At 38.9% G+C, this 23235-nt stretch overlaps 1 protein-coding gene across 5 annotated transcripts in view; it reads left to right on the top strand.

Annotated features, from left to right (window-relative positions):
• Positions 1 to 23235, top strand: part of cu (curled) — a 131397-nt gene that overhangs the window by 68635 nt on the left and 39527 nt on the right. For 3 of the 5 annotated variants that reach the window (XM_067788271.1, XM_067788270.1, XM_067788269.1), the window contains one exon: positions 21215 to 21639. The exons of 1 other annotated variant lie outside the window; for it this stretch is intronic. In XM_067788271.1, the coding sequence (XP_067644372.1) occupies positions 21557 to 21639 (83 nt within the window). In that variant the 5' untranslated portion in view covers positions 21215 to 21556. Of the gene's footprint in view, positions 1 to 8990; positions 11899 to 21214; positions 21640 to 23235 lie in introns of those variants that run through there. One more of the 5 variants, XM_067788267.1, reaches the window with a different exon arrangement.

The raw sequence follows: 23235 nt of genomic DNA, 5'->3' as shown, positions 1-23235 counted from the left end.
AATAATAAATAACAAAAACAATGACTTTGTATTATGAGCAAGTAAAAACAACAAATTAAAGAACAGTGCCAGAGACGCATCCATTAAATTGTATTTAGAGAGTATAAATAATTATAAAGATAGATGTATCAAACAATATGCTATGTTACAATACCCAGCAGAAAATTGTGTGACTAGTCCCTAATGACATCTTTCTGGATATCTATTTTTTTTTTTGCGGGAGAGCTGAAAATGCCTAATGCACCATAATTGCTGACGTCGCAGCAACCGTGAGTCCGTAGACTAAAAAACAGCCCGGTTTTGGAAATGTCGCCCACCCCGGTACCACTTCAGTGTGGCGATCCATATTTCTCATTTTTGAAGAGCCTACTGTTGTCCCTGCTTCCAGGTTCCCGCTATTTGCTCTGAGTGTCGATTTAATCGCCACTGCCTCGCATGCGCATTTCTCTGCGCTCGCTCTCAGCATCCATCAGGCGTATCATGACTATAATGCCATTTTGTTCACTGCAGTCCAGCACTCTTTCCTGTTGCACATTTGTGATACTAAATTTCTCGTGGTAGGTTCCTCTCCAAAGACTCTATCCAAGGCGAATCTTTACTCGTGAAAACGGGGGCAGTGGAACACGACGTTTTCTGCATTTTCTAACTCCGCAGTACACATTGGGCAAAGAGGATCTTCCTCTATCCTGCGCTTCCATAAATACTCTTTGAAACCGTCATGTCCACTCAGTATCCGCGTGAGATGGTAGTTCAGTTCACCGTGCTTCTGCTCATTCCATTGAGCTACATTCCAAACTAGCGTGAAGGTCCAACGCCTTTTACTCGAGGCCCCTCACCGTTCTTGCCACTTAGCTATTGTTTGTGTCCTTGCTCTTTTCTTGGCTTCTTCAGATGGTCGCTCGATATTTATGTTATACAGATCGGCCGTTTCGCTGCGTATAGTATTATTGAGCTGGTTACTGTGGACAACAGCTGGCATGTAGCTTCGCTCGCACCACCATTGTTAGGCATTATTCGCATAAGTACTCCATTTACTTTGGTAACTTTCTCTCACACCGCTCTGAAGTGCTATTTGAAAGTTAACTTAGAGTCAAAGTGCACTCCTAATTATTTTAGAGAATTCTTTGAAGTGATTTGATAATCCCCGACAGTTAAGACTAACTTGTTCGCCGACCGTTTGGAGCTTACTAATACCACTTCCGTATTTTAGCTAGCCAACTCCAGTCCCGTATTGGTCAGCCATTCCTTTATTCTTCCTACGTCGTCAATACATAATGCTTGAAGCAGGTCCAGTTTCTTGGCCACTACTACCACTGCAATATCATCAGCATATCCCACAATTTGCGTGTTTTCTGGTAGATCAATCTTTAGAACCCCGTCATACATTACATTCCAAAGCGTTGGACCGAGAACAGATCCCTGTGGGACGCCTCCAGTGATTTTGTACTCTTTTGCTCTCTGACCCGTTTAAAAAAGAAGTCTGTCTCTGTCTGTATCTCTGTCTTTAAGATAGCTACCTATTTTTCTGTGTAAATAAGCTGGTGTACCGAAGCTTCGCAGCGCTGCCATTATCTGCATACAGTTCGCAGTGTTAAAAGCATTCTTGATGTCCAACGTAATCAGTGCACAGAAGTTCCTTTTAGTTTCTATATTTCCCCAAAACACAGAACTTTCATTCTCGAAGATTATTTCTTTGATTCGATTCAGAAGCAAAACTCGTTCAGTATTTCTTCCTAATCCTGTTTTGTAGCGCGTTGTATGTTTGCAGGATTTAAGTGAAACGATTCTGATAAACGATTACGTTGAAGTAGCTGACGCAGAGGCCTGTATGGAGAGACCCGTTGTCATACCACAAAAAGACAGCAATAACTCTTCTCTTCGAACAATAATGATATTGGCCATCAAGTCCTGGATGTCGAATGTGAACGACCTGAAGTAGATTTTACAGCCCGGCAGCACTAAGCACATAAGGTGGACCACAATTTTTTTATCTTCATCACCTCCTGCAGCATCTTTACAACTTCTACAGCATCGAAGATAGGGTACTCCTAACATTTCTGCAACCTAACCTACCAATAAGGCATTGCCCAGTTAGTAAACATACAAGGGTGGAAACCCAGACATATGGACTAAACGTGACGGGATCATTTAAGATTACATTTGGGCCAGGTTTGCTTAGACGTTCGACAACCTGGGTTTGTAGCCATCCATCATTACCTTGACGGTGGATGTACTCTGTAAGCATGAGCTTGCATGCTTACAAAGAGTTTACATACGCGTTCTTTGTTAGAAAGAATCTGCATTGTCATGACCTGTCTAGCAAGTTTGTCTAAAATATAATATCTCTCAGTCGCACTCTGTACCGGGACAATGTGAGATGTACACGATTCTGTTGGACCATCTCCTGAAGAGATCGGCGACAGTGTAGTGTAAGACAGAATTAAAAGACTACGACCTAAGGGATTTGAAAGCTGCTTGGATGTCGCTAAAAACAAAGACTTCCTTGCAGATAATGTGTTTTCCTTTCCAAACCGCAGCTTCCATGATAGCTGATACTTCTGACTGGAAGACATTACAATGGTCAGTTAGTCTGAAAGAGATCTAGCGGTCTCGATCCTTTGAATAAACCCCTCCTCAAACCCTACTGTTAACTCAGAACCGTAAGTCTATATAAAAAGCCGTCAGCGGCAAAGCCCGATCCGGCTCCAACAAATCATACCTGCTGGTAATATTTACCATTAGGCTGCAGTCTGCAACTATTGTGGTCGCAGAGTCGTATGTGCTTTGAGGAAGAAAACTTTAATTATTCAGTATGCGAGAGCGTCCTGTGTATTTAATACTTCAGCTGGATGACTATCTTAAACGCAGGGCTGATGTTGCACTGTTTGGTATACTGCTAGATCGGGGTAGAATATCAAGAACTGAGATCTTTAGAATAACACTCATACAAAATTTAAGTTTGTCGCTTTGCTCATGAGTGGCGTCCATACGACTAACTCATACAGCATTATAGGTCGAACAATCGCAACATAAATCCGTCTGCATATATTGGCAGTTCGTCCCCATTTTTTTACCAATGCCTCTTTTACAGGCGTATAACGCAACCTTCGCATTCTATTTATGCTGAATGACGTTATCTTTTCGGTTTTTCAGATAACGGTTATTAGAATTAAGTTTCCCCGATGAGAAAAGTACCCACAAAGAACAATACCAATAGCTTATTGCTCATTACTTTGGAAAACCTTATACGAATAGTCTAAAAGAAAGAAATCGTAGGGTCTATAAAATATTGTTAGCGGGAGGGCTGTTACAGTCAGGGAAATCAGTATTCATAATGCTTTTAAGTGAGTCTTCAGCAGTTTTGCTCCCATGTTCCATATGATTTTCTCACGAACTGCATGAAGTGATCATTATGGTGTTCTTTCGACAGAATCTTGCTGAGCCGCAAAGACTTAAGACAATTTTAATCGAAGAGCAGAAGTACCAGGACTCGGTCTAATTTCATGTTGAGTCACGCGACTATAGCGAAAAGTGTTGTTATTTCCCCTGGAGCGCCGTCATGCGACCGGAAAGCAGTTTTATACCCGACGTTACCCGGAAATCGAGATGAGCCATTAGAAATACACCTCCTAAACATACACCAATCGTCACAAGCAGCTTTTTCGGATATCCCATCATTATCTCTGTTCGGTATATGCACACAGGTACAGGAAATCATAGGGTTTCCTTCTAGTTTACCACAGCCTGTGATTCGCTCGTTGGACTGCTTTCGTATGCTATTGTTTAAGCAAGTTTGTAGTTCATCAGTTGCCAGTTGATATTTTCTCAATTCAAACTGCAAAAGGTGTATGTGTTCGCATTTTACTGGAACTAATCACAGATGCATACCGGCCTAATCACATTTTCGACGACACATACATGTCCGTTTGTGTATATGGGGTATTCCATCCCATTTCGACCAATTTTGAACCCGACCCCTTTAGAATTGGTTGAAAGTTTTTCTTCTTTTTCTAGCTTACAAAAGACGTTTTTCAGAAGTTTTTCAAATTTTTTCATCCAACTCAAAAAAAGTTATGAATTTTTAAAAAAACACCGTTTTTGTTTTCAAAATGCTATAGCTTTTTCAAAAATTGACCGTCTGGGAATTTTTTTTTTTTGTAAATGTTTTTAAATGTACTTTTCGGAAAAAATTCAAAAAAATGTTTAAAGTTTTTTTTTGTAATTTTTCAGTTTTTCGAGATTTTTCGAATTTCGCCCTTTTTTTGCTTTTTTTCTCATAAAAAACTTCAATCAATTCTGCAATCATCCCCACTAATCCCGGATAGGATAGGATAGGATAGGTTAGGTGGTAGCTGCCCTGATAAGGATAGCTCACTTGGACAACACGAAGGTCCGTTGTGATACCACATACACTAAAAATAACGGTGACCTAGATCCAGCTACTTAGAGAATCGTTGGGTAGCAACGATAAAGCTCCGAATGATACCGATCTCAACTTTGGATATATCCTCAGGAGATCCAAGTGAGTCGCGACCGAAGTACTTTCGCCTAATTCTGGCAAAAGCTGGACAATCAAGCATAAAGTGATTTGGTGATTCCACCTCATCATCCTCCATACAGCTGCAGCAGGATGGAGTTTCCAGTATATTGAGACGTACCGCATGGATACCCATGGGACAGTGCCCTGTCAAAACCCCAATGACCATTGATAGGTGAGCCTTAGTGAACCCAATTATTTCAGCAGACCTCCTGCCATCCACTTTCGGCCAGAAAGATCTTGCTACCCTGCAAGACGTGGTATCCGCCCAACGTTTGCTGAGCTGATTCGAGGCCCAGCTATGGAGGAGCAATCCACAGGTGGCCAGCGGGATCCCGAAGTCCCTACAGCCATCTTCATCCGGTTCAGTTGTACCGATGCGGGCTAAGAGATCCGCTTGACAGTTACCCGGGATATCACTATGGCCCGGGACCCAGATAATCTTAATTGTAAAATAATTCGATGCAATCGCAAGCGAAGTCAGGCACTCCCAGACCACCCTCGATCGCACTGTAGTTGAGCTCAAGGCCTTGATAGCCGATTGGCTATCAGAGTAGATGTTAAATTCCCTAACCGTGGTAGCACTGGATAGCATTCCATCCACCGCATCCTTAATCGCAGCAATTTCCGCTTGGAATACACTGCAGTGATCAGCCAACTTAAACTTGCGGCTTAAATTTAGCTCTTGACAAAAGACCCCCCCACCAACCTTTCCATCCAGCTTTGACCCATCCGTGAACAAGTTAACCGGTCCCATGCCCCAGATAATTCCTCTTCCCCAATCCTCTCTCTCTGGAATAACTGGGGTGAAGGTTGTATAGGGAGCTGTTATCGGCATACAGTAGTCCGTTCTGTCCGGGATGAAGTCGAAACTGGTAAGAAGGCTAGAGTGTCCGCGGTCAGAAAGTCTATATCCCATATCACGAAGCCTGACCAACGACCTTGCCGCGGCCGCCTTTCCCGCAATATCTACTGGGTATATGTTCAGCATGACGTTCAGTGCCAAGGTAGGCGTTGTTCTGAGAGCGCCACTGATACCGATCAGCGCCGTCCGTTGCACTGACACTAACATTTTGGAGGTGCTCGCCGTGTCCAGTGCTTTCCACCAGACCAGCACCCCATATAGCAGAATCGGTTTGACCACCATCTCATAAAGCCAGTGTACTATTCTTGGCGAGAGTCCCCATCTCTTTCCGATAGCTCCTCTGCAGCAGTACAAGGCAATGGCGGCCTTCCTGGCCCGATCTTCCGCATTGGGTCTCCAGGACAGTTTCTTGTCCAAAACAATCCCCAAATATTTAACCCTATCAGAAAGTACCAACGGTACCCCTGCAATCGAGGGAGTTCTGAAATCGGGCACCTTATATCTTCTTGTGAAAAGGACCAATTCCGTTTTTCCCGGGTTGACCGCCAATCCACATGATTCAGCCCACCTAGCCACAGTATCCAGGTAGCCCTGAAGAACATCGCGCAGGGCGCCCAGAAATTTGCCTCTGACTAGGATAGCGAGGTCATCTGCATAGGCAACCACCCGACAACCATTGGCTTCCAGCTCCACAAGAAGCTCGTTGACTACCACAACCCAGAGGAGAGGAGATAGGACACCCCCCTGTGGCGTGCCCCTGCACACCTTCCTCTTAATTATGGCCCCTCCCCACTCCGCTGCGACAATTCTGCCGCATAGAAGTTTGCTAATAAATTCAACCAGAGCCGCCTCGACTCCTAAAGCCACCAGAGCTCTTTCGATTGACCCCGGTAAGACATTGTTAAAAGCTCCCTCGATGTCTAGAAAGGCACCCAGAGCATACTCTTTGTGTTCTAGGGACCCCTCTATTTGCTTTACAATCGAATGGAGAGCAGTTTCCGTCGATCTGCCCTTGCAGTACGCATGTTGTGAAGCCGACAGTAACCCCCGAGGTATCCTTTCCCGTAGGTACAGGTCAATCAACCGCTCAAACGTCTTAAGAAGAAACGACGAGAGACTGATTGGCCTGAAATCCTTAGGTGATACATGAGAGCTTCTGCCGGCCTTCGGAATGAAAATAACCCTAACCGTGTGCCAAGACTTCGGGATATAGTTAAGCCTGAGGCAGTTAGTATATATGATGGCCAACCAGCGGCAGGAAATCCCCAAAGACCTTTGAAGCTGCGCAGGAATGATTCCATCCGGGCCCGGAGACTTATAGGGCTTGAACGACCCTATAGCCCAGGTTATCTGACTTTCCCGTATTGGAATGGCAGGCACTTCTGCATGGCCAACGACCGCCGACCATGCAGGCGAAGATCCCTGCGCAACTGGGACATCGGGAAAATGATTGTCCAGTAAAAGCCTTAGGGACTCCTCGCTACTCATCGACCAGTCCCCACCATCATCTCTCAGATACCCCATAGGAGCGGGGTTCCTAGAGAGTATTTTTCTAAATCTCGCGGATTCATTGCAGCCTTCTACGTTTTCGCAGAAGCTTCGCCATGCATCTCGCTTGGCTATCCTTATTTCATATTTATAAATCCCCAGACTCACCTTATAGAGCTCCCAGTCCGAGGGTAATTTACTCCTCCTGGCTCTGTTGAAGAGCCGCCGACTGGACGCTCTTAGGTCGTCAAGAGAATCCGACCACCAGGGCGGCTTGCCCTTCCCCCTGTAAGTTTTCAATGGGCAGGACAGCTGAAAGGCGCTATTGCTTGCCGAGGTGAAGTTTTCCACCAGAACGTCTATCTCAGATTCGGACAGGCCCGAACTAATGATAGGCACCGCAGGCAGTAGCTCTCCCAGCTTCCTACAATACAAGTCCCAGTTAGTACTTTTAGGGTTCCTAAAAGATATTTTACCGGGACGTTCTTCGTTCACTGAGAACTGAATATATCGGTGATCAGAGAAGGAGTGCTCGTTGAGAACCCTCCATCCAGATATCCGACCTTCCTGTTCTCTACTAACCAGGGTGAGGTCCAGGACCTCCTCCCTTAACGCAGTAATAAAAGTCGGGTCATTCCCCCTATTACATATACAAAGTCCCTCATCTACAATAAAAGTAAATAAAGACTCACCTCTAGTGTTGGTATCCGAGCTTCCCCAAATGCTATGATGGGCATTTGCATCGGCACCGATGATCACGCCAACACCTCTCCGCCTTGCTTCAGCGGTGATTTCACCCAGTATCGCAGGTGGTGGTCCCACTACGTCCCCGTGGGGCATGTACGCTGAGACCACCCACATTTCATTACTTCCTCGCTCGAGGCAGACCGTGGTTACGTCAGCATTGCTGAAATTAGAGAGAATAAAAGCTTTAATCTCTTTTTTAACAAGCACACAGGATCTAGGCCTACTTGCCTCCGCATGCACCAAGGTGTTGAATTTTCCAGTCCTTAATCCAGAAATCTTACTGCCGTTACTACTCAGCCACGGCTCCTGGACAAGGACTATATCAACTCCGCCTTTTTCAAGGCAGAGCAACAAATTTGCGGAAGCCGCCTTAGAGTGCTGAAGATTGATTTGACGGATTTCCATCAAAAGCGCTCTTCTTCCGCACCCCATCCTTGGCGGATTCGTATTAGTATTGTCCATTCTAAAAAAGTCCCCCCTCAAGGCCGCTATCCGGAGCTGATTGTGTAGTCGCCCTTTAACGATCTCGTGGTTATCTATGCTACGCAGGGAGGCCACGCGAGGGTTGACGCATTACCTTATGAGTAATGCGTTCAGAGCCAGACCGGACGCGAAGCGGGAAAATCTTCAACCGCACCTACACCACCAACTTAACGGCGACGGAGCCGGAACGTACCTTGAGGCCCGCCACGGTTTTAACGGGACGTGGGCAGGTGCAGCATTAGCCTACCAGCCATTTTGGTAGGGTTTCACCCCGACCTACTAAAGTGGCAGAATACCGCACCTACCAGCCCAATGTCATCAAGTCAAAATGTAAAGTGAAATCAAAGTCCTTAAACAGTCCAGTTCGTCACCGTTGTGTACCGATCTTGACTCTCCCTCCCCTGAGCTCGGCACAATGACTCAAGGGGTGCGGGTTTTATCGAGTTGTCCTCTCTAGATCCGCCATTATCAGTAGAAGCAGGGGCACCTCGTGCAGGACGTGATAACTAATCACGCGTGACATTCGTCACTATGGCCGGTCTAAGACTGATATCAGTCCCTGATCCAGAGCCTGAAACCACTTATGATATCCAAGCCAAGTATCTTAGCCCCGACTAATCCCGGAGTGGGCCGAGAATTTTTATTTTTTTGTATTTTTTCCGAAAAGTACATTTAAAAACATTTAAAAAAAAAAAATTCCAAGACGGTCAATTTTTGAAAAAGCTATAGCATTTTGAAAACAAAAACGGTGTTTTTTTAAAAATTCATAACTTTTTTTGAGTTGGATGAAAAAATTTGAAAAACTTCTGAAAAACGTCTTTTGTAAGCTAGAAAAAGAAGAAAAACTTTCAACCAATTCTAAAGGGGTCGGGTTCAAAATTGGTCGAAATGGGATGGAATACCCCATATATATGTCGTATATTTTTCCGGACAACATGATGTAAATATGTAACAACAAAATTAGCAATGAAAACAGAATTAATTGCAACAATGACTATGTATTTGGTAAAGCGAACGGATGCCGCCGACACAGCAAGCTAACGACCTAACAAACCAAACAAAAATAAACAGCGCAGCCAAGTAAATCTAGCCAGCAGCGAGACAGCCTACTAGCCACCGCTTTGTGAATGCTGTTAGCCTCGATCTAGCCGATATAAATAAGAAATTCCGCTATTTGCTCGGATTACTAGTTCAATGTTCTTAACGTAAAGTGCACACAAAGTGCGAGACAAGCGCATGGAAATAAAAGTGGAATACAAATTTAACAAATAAATTGTAGGATATAAATTACAAATAAACATAAATTGTACAGTTGAAAAGTGTAAAAAGAAAGATCACGAAAAGTGAAAATGAGTTTTTTTTGGGAGCTAAGAAATGAGTTTGCAGATGATTTGGGAATAAAAACAAAAAAATAAGTAAAAAAAAAAAAATATTTTAGAAAAAAAAACTGCAATTAAAAGCGAAAATTTTTATTAAAAAAAATTAATAAAGGAAAAATTTCCTTAAATTGTATAAAAGAAGTTTTTGTCATTATATTTATGTTATGATAATAATTAAAAAAAAAATTTAAAAACTATTGAAATAATTAATGGTGGACAGATAGAATTAAAGAAGAGAGCCACAAGTAAAATTAAAAACAAAAAATAGAAACAGGCGTGGGTACGTGTACTTAAATAAGTACAAAAAAAGTGCAATGAAAAGTGAAAATTTAAAATAAAAATTGAAAAAGCGAAAAATTGCTAAAAGTACTTAAGAAAAGAAAAATATATTAAATAATTTAACAAATTTTAATAAATTACAAAAAAAAAACAATACTAAAAACAAACTTAAAAAGTAGTGAATTAATGAACTCATCAAAGTGAGAGCCATAAATTACTGAAATAAATTGTTATCGCTTCGCTAGCCTAAGCTCCAACGAGTGCGAAGCTGCAAAAGGTCAAGCCAACAAAGGCGAGGTCCAAGTTCCACTCACTATGCAATCACAACAAGATACGACAGACGCTGAAGTGTCGAAGCGCTATGGTCATCGACGTACACCAACATTGGGTAAAACAATGCCGGTAACATCACTACTGCTCAATTGTCCGCCACCCACGATGTCTACGCTACGCTCCAGCTGTATGCGCGATGGACGTACACCTGACGAAGAACGACCGCCATTATTCTTTCAATTAGAGTCTAGCAGCGCGAGCGTACCACCACCACAGCTTGAGAAGATTGCAGAGCCACAAATTACAAACGTAAAACCCACAGATTCTGCACACTCTTCAAGTGATGATATCAATCTTGAACAAGAATATGATTTGCTTGTATCAGAGTGTAGCAGTGGTACTGGCGACGGTGATAGACAACGCAATGAACCAAGAATATCATTGGTAGGCAATTCAATCTTTTATACACCTTGCTTGACATGCACCGATAGTGCACCGGATGATATGAGCGCACGCCAGACTGCCATCAATGAAATGTGTCGCCGTTTATGTACCGATGAGTGTCGCTTACGTTTGAGCTTAGCCGGTTTTGAACCACCATCTACGGCGACCTTGAAATCGCGTGAAGCACTAGCGGAATATGTTAAAGAGACAACGTGTCTAAAACAGCAGCGACCACAATACAAACAAACATGCTCTGAGGATACAATATGCGCAGAGCCATTGGCAGAAGGTGTAGCAATGCAAGAGGAGCAACAGAGTGTAGATGATATTGATAGAGTTAGTGTTGCAACAAAAGAGGAGGAGGAGGAGGGGGAGGAGGAGAGGCTTGTAATGTGTTTGCAAACGCAAGCATCCACGAACGCAAGCGCTGTAAAAACGTCTCCTATAGTACGTCCACCCTCGTGCATTGCTATACAGCGCAAAAAGTTTCTTACCGATATTTTAATGATCAATGCCAATGATACCGATAGTGATTCAAGTTTTGCTGATGAACAAAAGGAGATAGCAAAAGTTATGAGCAAATCATTTCATGAGGCGCTCACACTACCAGAGGCAGCAGCACGTGAATCAGTAGAAGATACAACACTAACAAAGCACAGCGACTACAACGTTGACGCTAAACCTACGTGCTCCTCAAAAGTTGATCTACACGAGATGACTATGCTCAACGATTTCCGTGAGAAATTCGAAATTGCGGAAGCATTGGCAAAAACCTCAGCAATGACCTCAACCGTACAAATGAAACAACGTCTGGCGGCGCGACAACTGGAAATAACGAGCGCTAATTCGCATGCAAAAGCGGCAGCAGCAGCAGCAGCACGAACAAGCGAATGTTTGTTGCCAAAACAGAAACGAGAAAAATCGAAAAAAGATAAACTACGCAGACAACAGCAACGAGAGCAACAAAAAAAGCGACAAGTTGTAGAGCAACAACAACAAGAACAACAGTGTATATTACAAAAAGGTGTGCCAGCCAGTTGTGCGCCAGCACTACCATTGCATGACGCATTAACGCACTCCGACAACGCACAAAACAACAAAACAAAATCACATGACGTGAATGTTGCGAGCAGCTGTAAGGAAGGCGAAAGTGTTTGTAACGAAGGTGTTGATAGCGGTGACGACGACAACGACGAAGACGACGACGACGAGTGCGACGAACATAGCGACAACTTGTACGACAATGGCAGTGACAGTGACATGATCAGTGACAGTGACAACGATTTTGATTTTGGTGTAACCGGTATAGACGATGTGTCTACGTCACAGCAACAACAACAATCTCAAGTAAGCACTTCAAATGATTTTGAGCCACCGCGGGACTTGCTTTTATATCTTGTGAGGTAATTTGCCATGTATTTTTTTGGAACTTATTGAGCTTTAGTAATATTTTAAAGGTGAACAATAACTTAATAAAAAAAGTTTGCCCAAGCAGCTACCTGCCCCTTTCGTTAATATGAGTGGGTATTCGTTTGATGATCGCTGGCATGAGAATGGCTATGGAGAGTTGATGTACCCGTGTTTCTTTTTTGTATACGTTATAGGATATTCTTGTACTTAGACCATTTTTCAACAAACAAATATATATGTATGTAGGTTGTTGACATTCCTCCCATTGTCAATAGTGGATTTGAACTAGTGAACCGGGCGCATTACTAGCAAGACCCCCTATCATGTAGAAAGCTTGAATTATCATTTTCTGCATCACTACGATCGTCCTTTTAGTCGGTCGGTACTCACCAGTTCAATTTCCCTCGGGGAGCAAAATTAATTTTTCCTGATTGCTCCGGTTTTGAACTTTCATAGTTGGGTCTGTTATTGCATTTTCCTGTATAAAAGAAAATTGAAAAGCATTTGATATCTCTGGACGCAAATATAAAATATATCCAAAAGCGGTCAAAGAAGTCCCTAGTTATCACAATATGACCAGGAAATCTATCTCAAAACTATGTCGAAAAATGTCCAATAAGATGCTTAAAAAGAGCTGAAATGGTTCTGAAAATAATCTCGAAGTAGTTTCGAAATGATCCTAAAAACAATCCAGAAACTGTCGAAATGATCCCCAAATGAATTATCCTGGGATAGTCTCAAATTGGTATCGAAACTTTCGCGAAAGACCCCGTAATCATCATCAATACAACATAAACATGATGCGGAAATATAGGTGGAATCATATTAAAAGAAATAATCCCAAAAATAGACCCGAAAACAATCCGCAAATGGTTTGGAAAAGATATCGATGTACAAAACTATCCCGGAATCAACCATATACAAAGGTAACAAGTTATTGTTTGGAATCATCCAAACTGTGATCTATTACAAATCTGCCACAAAAATCTTGTTAAAGGGCCAGCTCTATAAACAAATCACAGGTCTGCGAGCATAGTCTATATACGGTAGCAATTGGGTACCCCTAATGACAACGACATGTTAAAGTTCCTAGTCTTTTTCATATCGTTTAGCTAGAGCTGTGGTTAATTTAAAAACGTCAAGCACCAATTAGATAGATTTGTGGTGCGATAGTGCACCGCGACCTATAGGTCTATTGTGTACTCATTTACTTCACTGCCGAGCACCCTAAGGAAATTCAGTATAATGGTCGGCTTTACGGACTGTACGTGTCTATTTTCTATCTATTTTCTAACTCTAGCATACTTAGTATTCTTCTTGTATGGGCTTCTTAGTTGAGGAGGATATCAAGGGGTTATGTATTGCGAACCTTTCACAGGGTTGTCAGCACAATTTATAGATTCCCCAACCCAACTGTCAGCCTTCCCCACCTGTGGAGAATCCTGTTTACTTAACAGGCGACACTCAGGGGACCCCAAACTCCTCAAACCGTTGCCGCAATGGTCGGACTAGTATCTTTACCCAAACCTTTGGGAAGTCTCATTATTGCTCCAAGAAGAAGGATAGTAAGGTTTGCAGTGACGTGTGAGTATGCTTAGTTATGTGTCTCATACTACCTTGGAGATATAGGTCTTGGTTGTATATACATATTTTTCTAATATTGTGTGGGACTTAATTGCAATAGTAGATTTAGGCCAGACTCTCTTCTTGTTCGTTATCATCCACTACTCTGTGTCCGGGGACTAAACGGCTGGTGTTACTAGTCTTTCAGCGGTTCAGCATTTGCTTACGAAGATATTGCTTTCATTGCGATTCGACAGTCGTTAAGTGTAACGTTTCTCTCAGTGGGTATAGGCTATGCATTTTGTTAATGCTGACGAAGCCCTTGATATTGTGTTGCCAATATGTTCCTACAAAGTAGCTTAGTGCCAGAGATGATTCCGAGGTACTTAAATGTGGTCACATTGTTCAATGGTACTCTTTGCAATTAAACTTATTCTCATTTTCTTATGAAGGGAATAATGACCATCTTACTAGGCTTTACACTTACACATTCCTTTGTCGACATTAATGCCCTTTGTACTAAGTCGTACAGGATGCTCTCAAATTTTTGAAATTTCCTTTTGCAATAATTGCGTTGGATTCCTTTTCATGAGCGTATCTTCAGCAGCTCCTCTTCTTCATAAGAGGGATGAGAGGAAGCCCTTTCATGGTTCTATTTTGTATTGTGCCGTCTTTAATTGAAGTTTTCGTAATACTTCCTTCTGACAATTTTCATAATTATGAGCTGTATTGTCAAAGGCATCTAACAGAGCTTTAACATATTCCAATTAAATTTAATTGTAATCATAAGTTACAACAAATATTGCAATCGCATTTGATTTTAATCATGTGTGATTATATTTATGATGATCGAAAAATTACAATCTACAATTTTTTCTGATTATTTGATTGCAATGACGTTTTGATAACAAACGTTCATTGTAAAAACATTGATTGTATAAGAATTACAATCTTAAATCATGTGTATGTATGTGATTACAATCATATTTTTATTACAACCATTGATTTCAAGCATGTCTCGGCTATAATCATTGATTGTACAATAAGTTGTTATTGCAATCTTAAATCATGTGTATGTACATATGTGATTGCAAACACATTTTTGTTACAATCATTGATGGCAAGCATGTCTCGGCTATAATCATTGATTGTGCAATAAATTGTTATTGCAATCTTAAATCATGTGTATGTATGTGATTGCAAACAGATTTTTGTTACAATCATTGATTTCAAGCATAAATTGTTATTGCAACCAATCTCAAAAGCAAAAACGGTACCAGAATGGCGGTTAGTGTACCGTGGTGCTGGGGTCAACGAATCACACACTTTTTTTATACATCTATTGTCATTTAGTGGTAACAAAAAGCGAGTCACGTCGTGAAGAACTCAGTAAACCAGCAAACGAAAACAGACGATCTGCGGCAGCAGAAGACGGCAATAAGCGCAAATCTTGCATTCACTCTGAGTTTCTGCTAATGGTTTCAAGGTAAAATAATCTGAAAATTATAATAAGCCTTACAAGTTAGTAAATGATAGAACGTTATTTAACATAACTTCAAAATCAAAAAGAAGCCTCTCGCGTCGTCTTCCATGACAGCTTGAAATGACTAATGATTATCAAATTCTTAACCCAATGTATTTATTACCTCATTAATCTTTTTTTAACCACAACTTGCCTTTACTTGGGGACAAAGCAGACACCCTCACCTGTAAAATAATTTGAAAACCTATTCTCTATGGCGAAATCAGGCCTTATAGTTAAGTGAATCCATCTTTTCTCGATAATATTTCTCACTTAAGCCGTTTTCCCAATGCGAATATTAGATCAGATTTTGTATTGCTTGGGAAAAAACTTGAAATCTTTGTTACTTGTTACACTTTATTTAAAAATATTCGTACAATTTTATTTTTGTTTCAAAAGATCGGCCTTTTGTTATAAGCGAGTAATTACTACAACTCTATTTTGTTTTTTTTTTTTTGTTTCGCGCTAGTAAATTTCAAATCTTAACAATTTCTGTCACCGCCGTACCAAGCATAGCTTTAACACATAATTGCATACGAAGTATGCAATGTGTAAAAGATTAAAATATGCATAAAGAAGGCAATTGGGAAAGACTTCACAACAGGCATGACGTAGCTGAATGCGTTTACAACCATTTCAACTATCGCAGGGGTGCGAGTTCGACTCCCACTCCCGGGAGAAAAGGCTTTGAAGAGATTTACAAGGTATAATCGAAACAGCTGTCGCCTTGTCCGTCCTGATGTCACGTTGTTTAAATTTTTCCCAAATTATTAAATAAATTTCTGTCAAAATTTGTTTATAAAAGTCAAAGACCTAATCTAATATAATTGAAAATACATAAGTGCAAAAATTCGTTGAAATGACCTTAAAAAAGAATTAAATTTTGTTTTGTTCAGTCTTCGTTTTTTACAAATATGTACGCTAATTAATAATTGTTCCTGACAATCTTTTCGATATACATATGTACAAACATACACATTTATTTTATTTGATATAATTAATTTTGGATACCGCAATTTTTCTTGCTTCGCAAAGGTCATTCAAATAAGGTGATCTCTCAATTACAGATTTGGCATTTTGTTTTTTATAAACACCTATGTCTACTGACATAATTACTATATATTACACACCCAGATCAAAAAGGAGATAACTGAAAAATCTGAAATTTCGAAGTTGTGAGTATTGTAGGCTTCCCAATTCAATACCTACCGGATTGTATATTCGATTTATAAATACCACCACTAATAAGCGAGAAAAGGCTTTATAAAATATAAAAATAAAAATGACGTATGGGAGCGGCTGTAAGTTTTTCGTGCTTTCTAAAAATTTTGATCTTTTGAGTTAGCCGCTGTTTTGATCTAGGCATTCTATATGAAAACAAATATATATAATACGGTGACTTGAGGTGCTTTAAAAATATCCGTAAACTAAGCTTTATTGTTTTTGAATTAAAAAAAAGAAGAGTGAATCAAATTCAAGTTCAAGGTACTTGGTATCGCTGTGCCTACCGTGCCGGAATGGGATCTACCGATCGCTGGTCGCAAAAAAGTAACTGTTTCTAAGAAAGTAGACTGTGGAAGGAAGGGGCTATTCGTTTGGAATTCGTGGTTTTTCGTCCAGAATGAAGTGACATGCAGAAAACAGATACAAAGAAATACAAAAAAAAAAAAAAAATCTTAGAAATTCTTGAACTGAATTTTCCGGCAGCCTTTTAGAAATGAGACCTTTTAAAAAAAAAACTAACCTTTTTCAAAACGTAGCTATTTTCAAAATGTAACCATTTTCAAAAAATTAACCTTTTTCAAAAAATGAATCTTTTTCAAACAAGTAATATTTTTTAAAAAGTAATCCTATTCAAGAATGTAACATTTTTCAAAAAAGCCACCTTTTCCAAAAAGGCACCTTTTTAGAAAAGTTAGTTTTTTTAAAAAACTAACATTTTTCAGAAAAGTAACTTTTTTCAAAAAAGTTAGCAATGTTCAAAAATAAGTAACCTTTTCCAAAAAGTTACCTTTTCCAAAAAAGTAATCCTATTTAAGAATGTAAAATTTTTCAAAAAAGCTACCTTTTCAAAAAAGGTACCCTTTTAGAAAAGTAAACAAATATTTTTCAACAAAGTAACTAAAAAAGAAACATTTGTAAACGTGTGGAACCTCCTTCAAAAATCAACTTTTGGTCTGCTTTTTAGAAAAGTTTATTTGGCTTTAAAAAGTAACCTTTTTCAGAAAAATTACCTTTTCAAAAAAGTAAAAATATTTCAAAAAAAAAAAAAACGTTTTAATTTAACTTTGCACTAAGCAAATAATGGTCAAAAAGCCTGTAAAACACATAATTGACCGGCTATCTTTTAATTAAAAACCTTTTTCATCAAAGTAACCTTGCTCAGAAAAACAACCTTTTTTTTTTTAAATAAGGAACCTTTTTCAAATTTAAATTTTTTTTCTCTAACAAAAGTAAATTACCATGAGTTAAGCGGGAATTGCCCGCATTTATTTCAAGCAATTTTTAATTTTATAATTTATTTAAAATTTTGGAAAATTTTTCTCAAATTATTAAATAAAAAAGTAAATTTCTTTTGAAAAGATATCTTTTTTTCATAACGGTAACGTCTTCCAATATAGCAGCCAAAGTAACCTTTATCAAAAAAGGGTAATTTTTCAAAAAAAGCGATATTATATAAAAAAGGAACCTTTCCAAAAAGTAAATTTTTTCAAAAAGGTAATCTATTTAAAAAAGTAACCTTTTTCAAAAAAGTAATCTTTTTAAAAAAGGAAAGTTTTTCAAAAATGTTAGCCTTTTCAAAAAAGTAATCTTTTTTAAAAAAGTAATCTTTTTTGAAAAAGTTACTTTTTTCAAAAACGTTAACTCTTTCAAAAAAAAAACCTTTTGCAAAAAAGTTTCGTTTTTCAATATTTTAACCGGTTCCAGAAGAGTAATAATTTTCAAAAAATTGATTGCTTCAAACAAGTGGTCCGAAAAAAAGCAACTAGGTCTCAAAAAGTCACCGGCTACAAGATTCCAGTGTCCAATATCAAGTTAAAGGTATATACACTCTTTTAAAATGTTGTCCATTCTTTACATGTTTTCCATTACATAAATTATTTGAAAATTTTTTGTGGAATGTTTTTGTATAAAAGAAGAAAGTGGGCACGCCATGTGGTATGAGTGATATTAATTCACTGGTTAAGGGGCCTTAAGGGCGTGTACATAAAGCAGCTTCCGCTACGTGTCGCGTAGTCGTAGTACATCTGACGCAAATTAGCACTTACCATCGAGATTTAGAGAGCTCGCAGTGGCGAATGGCTAGTGCTATATGCCGTGAAGGACAAAAAAAGAGCGTGATATAATAGTGGGAATCGAGGTCAGCCTAGTGTAACCGAGAACCATAATGCGATGTCTACAAGGAGGATTGCTTTCACACCTCGTGTGAAGTTTTGTGATAGTTGAGGGTCGGTTCGTAGACTTCTGCAAACTGTTATGAGGAAACGTGTATTCTAGAGCCGAAATGACGATAATAGCTTACAGGCACTCTGAGGCTGCAGTGCTCGGACTGAGCTCAGACTGTCACTAATCAATAAACAGCATTTGTCTTCAGTATACGAGTCATGCACACATGTCTTACAGAAACGATAGGTGATAAAGCAGACCTACCAGCTTCTCAATTGCATAAGGCTCTTAAAGAATTGAATACGTTAAAAGTTGAAGCATGCCTCAAGAGTAAAAAGTCTATGATGGCTTTAAAAAGATTTTCGTTCTCCAAATCTAACACATTTACTAGTTAACTAGAAGTATTTAAAAAAAATAATTCAAGCAGAGGTATGCGTCATCCATTACTATGCAGCGGATCCGAAACGTTGCTACGGTATTGAGAAATCTACGATATTGAGCGATAATCAAGCTGCACACATGGCACTATTCTTGTGTAAGATCGAATTCTCTTTATTTTACTGTCAAAAAAGGAATAAATTGACTTTGTTCTACTTGCCTGTAAGGAGTGGCGACAAAGCACATTCAAGCGGTTGTGTTTCCTTTCATGGGGCTTCCAGCGCAGTTTATAGCTTCCCAATTGTCAACCTCACCTACCCGTGACTAATCCTGTTTATTAAGCTGGCGAAACTCTGTTGACTTCAAGTTTCTCATGAAACAGGGGATTAAATCGTTCTCGAGATGGCCGGGCTTGTACCTTAATGGTGCCTCCTGTTACCGAAATATACCGGATTTATATTCGGCAAATCAAGCAGGAAGTCCTATTCCACGGTACTAGGGGATGGGGGCGGTATAGCCAAGAAGGTTTAATGTGGCCATATTAATCGTTCCCGAGATGGTCGGGCGAGTACCTTAATGGTGCTTGTTACCGGAACGTACCGGACTATATCTCGCGAAGGACTATCAACATCTATAGGATTTCGGGGAGTGCCTTTGTCGTTGATACAATAACAACAAATTGCATTGCCCCCGCAAATGGTCGAATAAGCGAAAACTCAAGGCATAACGGGTCTGCTATAATTAAAGCTCTTGCCCGGTGGATAGAATATGACGCTAATTTTAATATAAGGCTAGTATTATAGTTAATATATAGCCCTCTGTAGACCAATGAGCCGCATACGCAGGCTGGGTGGACTGTGAACGAACTCTGTTTGTTCTGTGACAAGGAGGATGGGACTACAGAGCACGTACTTTTCGAGAGATTTGCTATCGTCGAAGGAGAGGAGATAACTTTAGTCCAAAAATACGCTCAGAAGAATTTGATTTTTTATTAAACGGTTTTATTTAGATATTCACAAAAAATCGTATTTGTTGGCCGATTTGGCTCATATTTGGAACACATAATACATAGAAGAATAAAAAGCGACCTATGAAAAAAATCCCCGCTAGGTGGCGCAAGGATCGAGATATTCACAAATTCGTATTTGTGGTCCGATTTGGCTCATATCTGGAACACATAATACATACAAGAATAAAAAGCGACCTATGAAAAAAATCGCCGCTAGGTGGCGCAAGGATCGAGATATTCACAAATATCGTATTTGTGGTCCGATTTGGCTCATATTTGGAACAAATATTACATACAAGATTAGAAGGCGACTTATGAAAAAAAAACGCCGCTAGGTGGCGCAAAGATCGAGATATTGAAAAAAATCGTATTTGTGGTCCGATTTGGTCCATATTTGGAACGCATAATACATACATGAATAGAAAGCGACCTATGATGTCCGATTTGGCTCATATTTGGCACAAATATTACATACAGTCCGGTGGAAGTGACATCAAAATATTTTGGAGTTGGAGGAGGGACAAGCATACGTGGCGCAGAGTCGAGTAAAGTCTTTGGAAGGAATATGTATTAAGGACTTAGATTGTAACAAATTGTCAGGAAAGAGTCCTTGTAATAATGAATCACTAAATGAACTAAATAGAATGAGAAATAATAAGCAATAAATAAAGACTAAAAACTTGAAAATAAACTAGTTAAAAAAAAAAATTTAAGTTAAACGGTTTTATTGAAAATAATACTTACATGAAGTAATAATAATACTAAAAGCTACAAAATAATTAGGTAGGTCCTAGATACTAGTCATCACACTCCTCATCAATCTATGGCGTTGATCAGACAATTAAATAAAAGCGTTGGACGTATCAAATTTCTATTGATAGTCATATATAAGACCAACTGAACCTTAATCAGGTTATGCTACGCCTCACATTTTTAGAAATTTCACGTGCCCAACGCTTTATTTAATTGTCTGATCAACGCCATAGATTGATGAGGAGTGTGATGACTAGTACCTAGGACCTACCTAATTATTTTGTAGCTTTTAGTATTATTATTACTTCATGTAAGTATTGTTTTCAATAAAACCGTTTAACTTAAACATTTTTTTTAAATTATTTTATTAATGGATCTACTAGACCTTGGTATTTGGTGAAATCCCTTTTCGGGAGCACCACGTCGTATGAGCGATATATTTGTTCTTATACATTCATAGCTCAACAATATGTAGCTCATACGACATGGTGTCTCAAATGTTATCAATATAATAAGTAATGACTATAATCTAATGAAAACTGTTTAACTATGTAGTTATAGACGTTTTTAAAAGATATAAAAAAAGTTTAATGATCTTTAAAATATGCATATTAAAGCCCACTATTACAGTCGCAAAAAAGGTTCTATTGTCTTTTATATTTATTTATCTTAATTATTTTTAATTTTTTTCTTTTAGGATCATATGCTAAAACTAAAAATATTTGACATAATGATATTGTCAATGTCTATAGACCTTCATAAAAGTACTTTGTAATAATTAAAAAAGAATGAAAAGCGGAAATTGCACAAATCAATTTGGGTTCGCGTAGTAAGGTATTCCATTATAACTACTGCTGAAAGCCTTTGAGTTAAAAATTTATTCAACGAAATATTAAATTTGGCATTTTTAAAAATAATATGAAATTTTAAATACAAAATTAACTGCTTCAATTAGCTAATTTAATTGAGATACACAGTTAAAATACACACATACACGCACGCTTGTGAAAGTACCCACAAAAATTAAAAATTTTGCAACATGGAATTTTTACTCAAGTCCTCACGACTTATTGTGACGTCACGCACATTTACGCGTCGACGAGTTGCAGTGCCAATACCAAGGTAAGGCTAAATGGATCAATTTATGTGCATACGAATTTTACTGTCTTCCATTATTTCTTATCATCAGTGAGAAACATACATCCAAATATACATACCTAATTATATGAGACACATTTTTGTAAGTGCCTCTAAGAGGAAACAGGATATTTGAGCTCAAATATGTGCGAGTGACTGCGTTCTGTAAAAATTGCAAAACAATTTCTGCAATTCTTATACATCTAAGCGCCCTATCTTAAGTTTTGTTTCGAAAACGCCAGTTCTGAGCTTAAATTCAATACATGACGAGATTATCTGAAAGGTTTATGAAAAAAATTGTGATATAGGGCGTTCTTCAACTAAATTTTGAGATAGAGAGAGAGAGAGAGAGATCGGGTTATGTTTCACCCAGCAGTCCATATGGAATTTTAGATTTGTACAGATCTTTGCTGAGGTTGACAAAGAAAAAGCTCACTGAGTAGCCATCAACCAAATTAGAACAAATTAAAATATGTATAAGAGAAATAAAAGGAGAAAGGGAGAGAGACTAAGAGACGGTGAAAGAGTAGGATAAAAATAAGTTTAAGGGAGAGAATGATATGTGGGGAAAGATGATGATGATCAAGTGCTGCTCCTTCAGATTAATATTGACCTGTTCCATTTCCATCACTGAATGTGTGTAATAATTGGAAAGAAGGATTGGGGGAATTTTTATGTAATGATAAGTTAGGTTAGGTTGAACTAGCCGGCACATGAGGACCTGACATAGACGGTATGTGTCCGTTTTTATACTCAGCGTGCTTTGCACACAGAGCATATTAACTTTGATTGGATAACGGTTGGTTGTACAGGTATAAAGGAATCGAGATAGATATAGACTTCCATATATCAAAATCATCAGGATCGAAAAAAAAATGTTATTGAGCCATGTCCGTCCGTCCGTTAACACGATAACTTTAGTAAATATTGAGACATCTTCACCAAGTTTAGTACACGAGCTTATCTGGACCCAGAGTAGATTGGTATTGAAAATAAGCGAAATCGGATGATAACCACGCCCACTTTTTATATAAATAGCATTTTGGAAAACACAAAAAACCTGATTATTTAGTAAATAATACACCTAAAATGTTGAAATTTGACATGTGGACTGATATAGAGACTCTTTATAAAAATTCGAAAAAAAATTTTAAAATGGGCGTGGCACCGCCCACTAGTGATAAAATCAATTTTACAAATATTATTAAACATAAAACAAAAATCGTTAAACCTATCGTAACAAAATTCGGCAGAAAAGTTGTCTTTGCTAGAAGGAATGCTTTGAAGAAAAATTAACGAAATCGGTTAAGAACCACGCCCACTTTTATATAAAAGATTTTCAAAAGGGTCGTGGACGAATAAAATAAGCTATATCTTTGCAAAAAAGAGCTTTATATCAATGGTATTTCATTTCCCAAGTGGATTTCTAACAATAAATAGGAAAAACTTTAAATTTAAAAAAATAGGCGTGGCACCGCCCCTTTTATGGCTAAGCAATTTTCTATATTTGGGAGCCATAACTCGAAGAAAAATTAACGGATCGCAATAAGATTGGGTACACATATTTTCCCTATAGCAGGA

Source organism: Eurosta solidaginis, chromosome 5 (genome assembly GCF_040869045.1).
Source record: "Eurosta solidaginis isolate ZX-2024a chromosome 5, ASM4086904v1, whole genome shotgun sequence".
Classification (NCBI taxonomy): Eukaryota; Metazoa; Arthropoda; class Insecta; order Diptera; family Tephritidae; genus Eurosta; species Eurosta solidaginis.
Note: the sequence above shows the minus strand (reverse complement) of the source record. Positions and strands in the feature narration are given on the sequence as shown.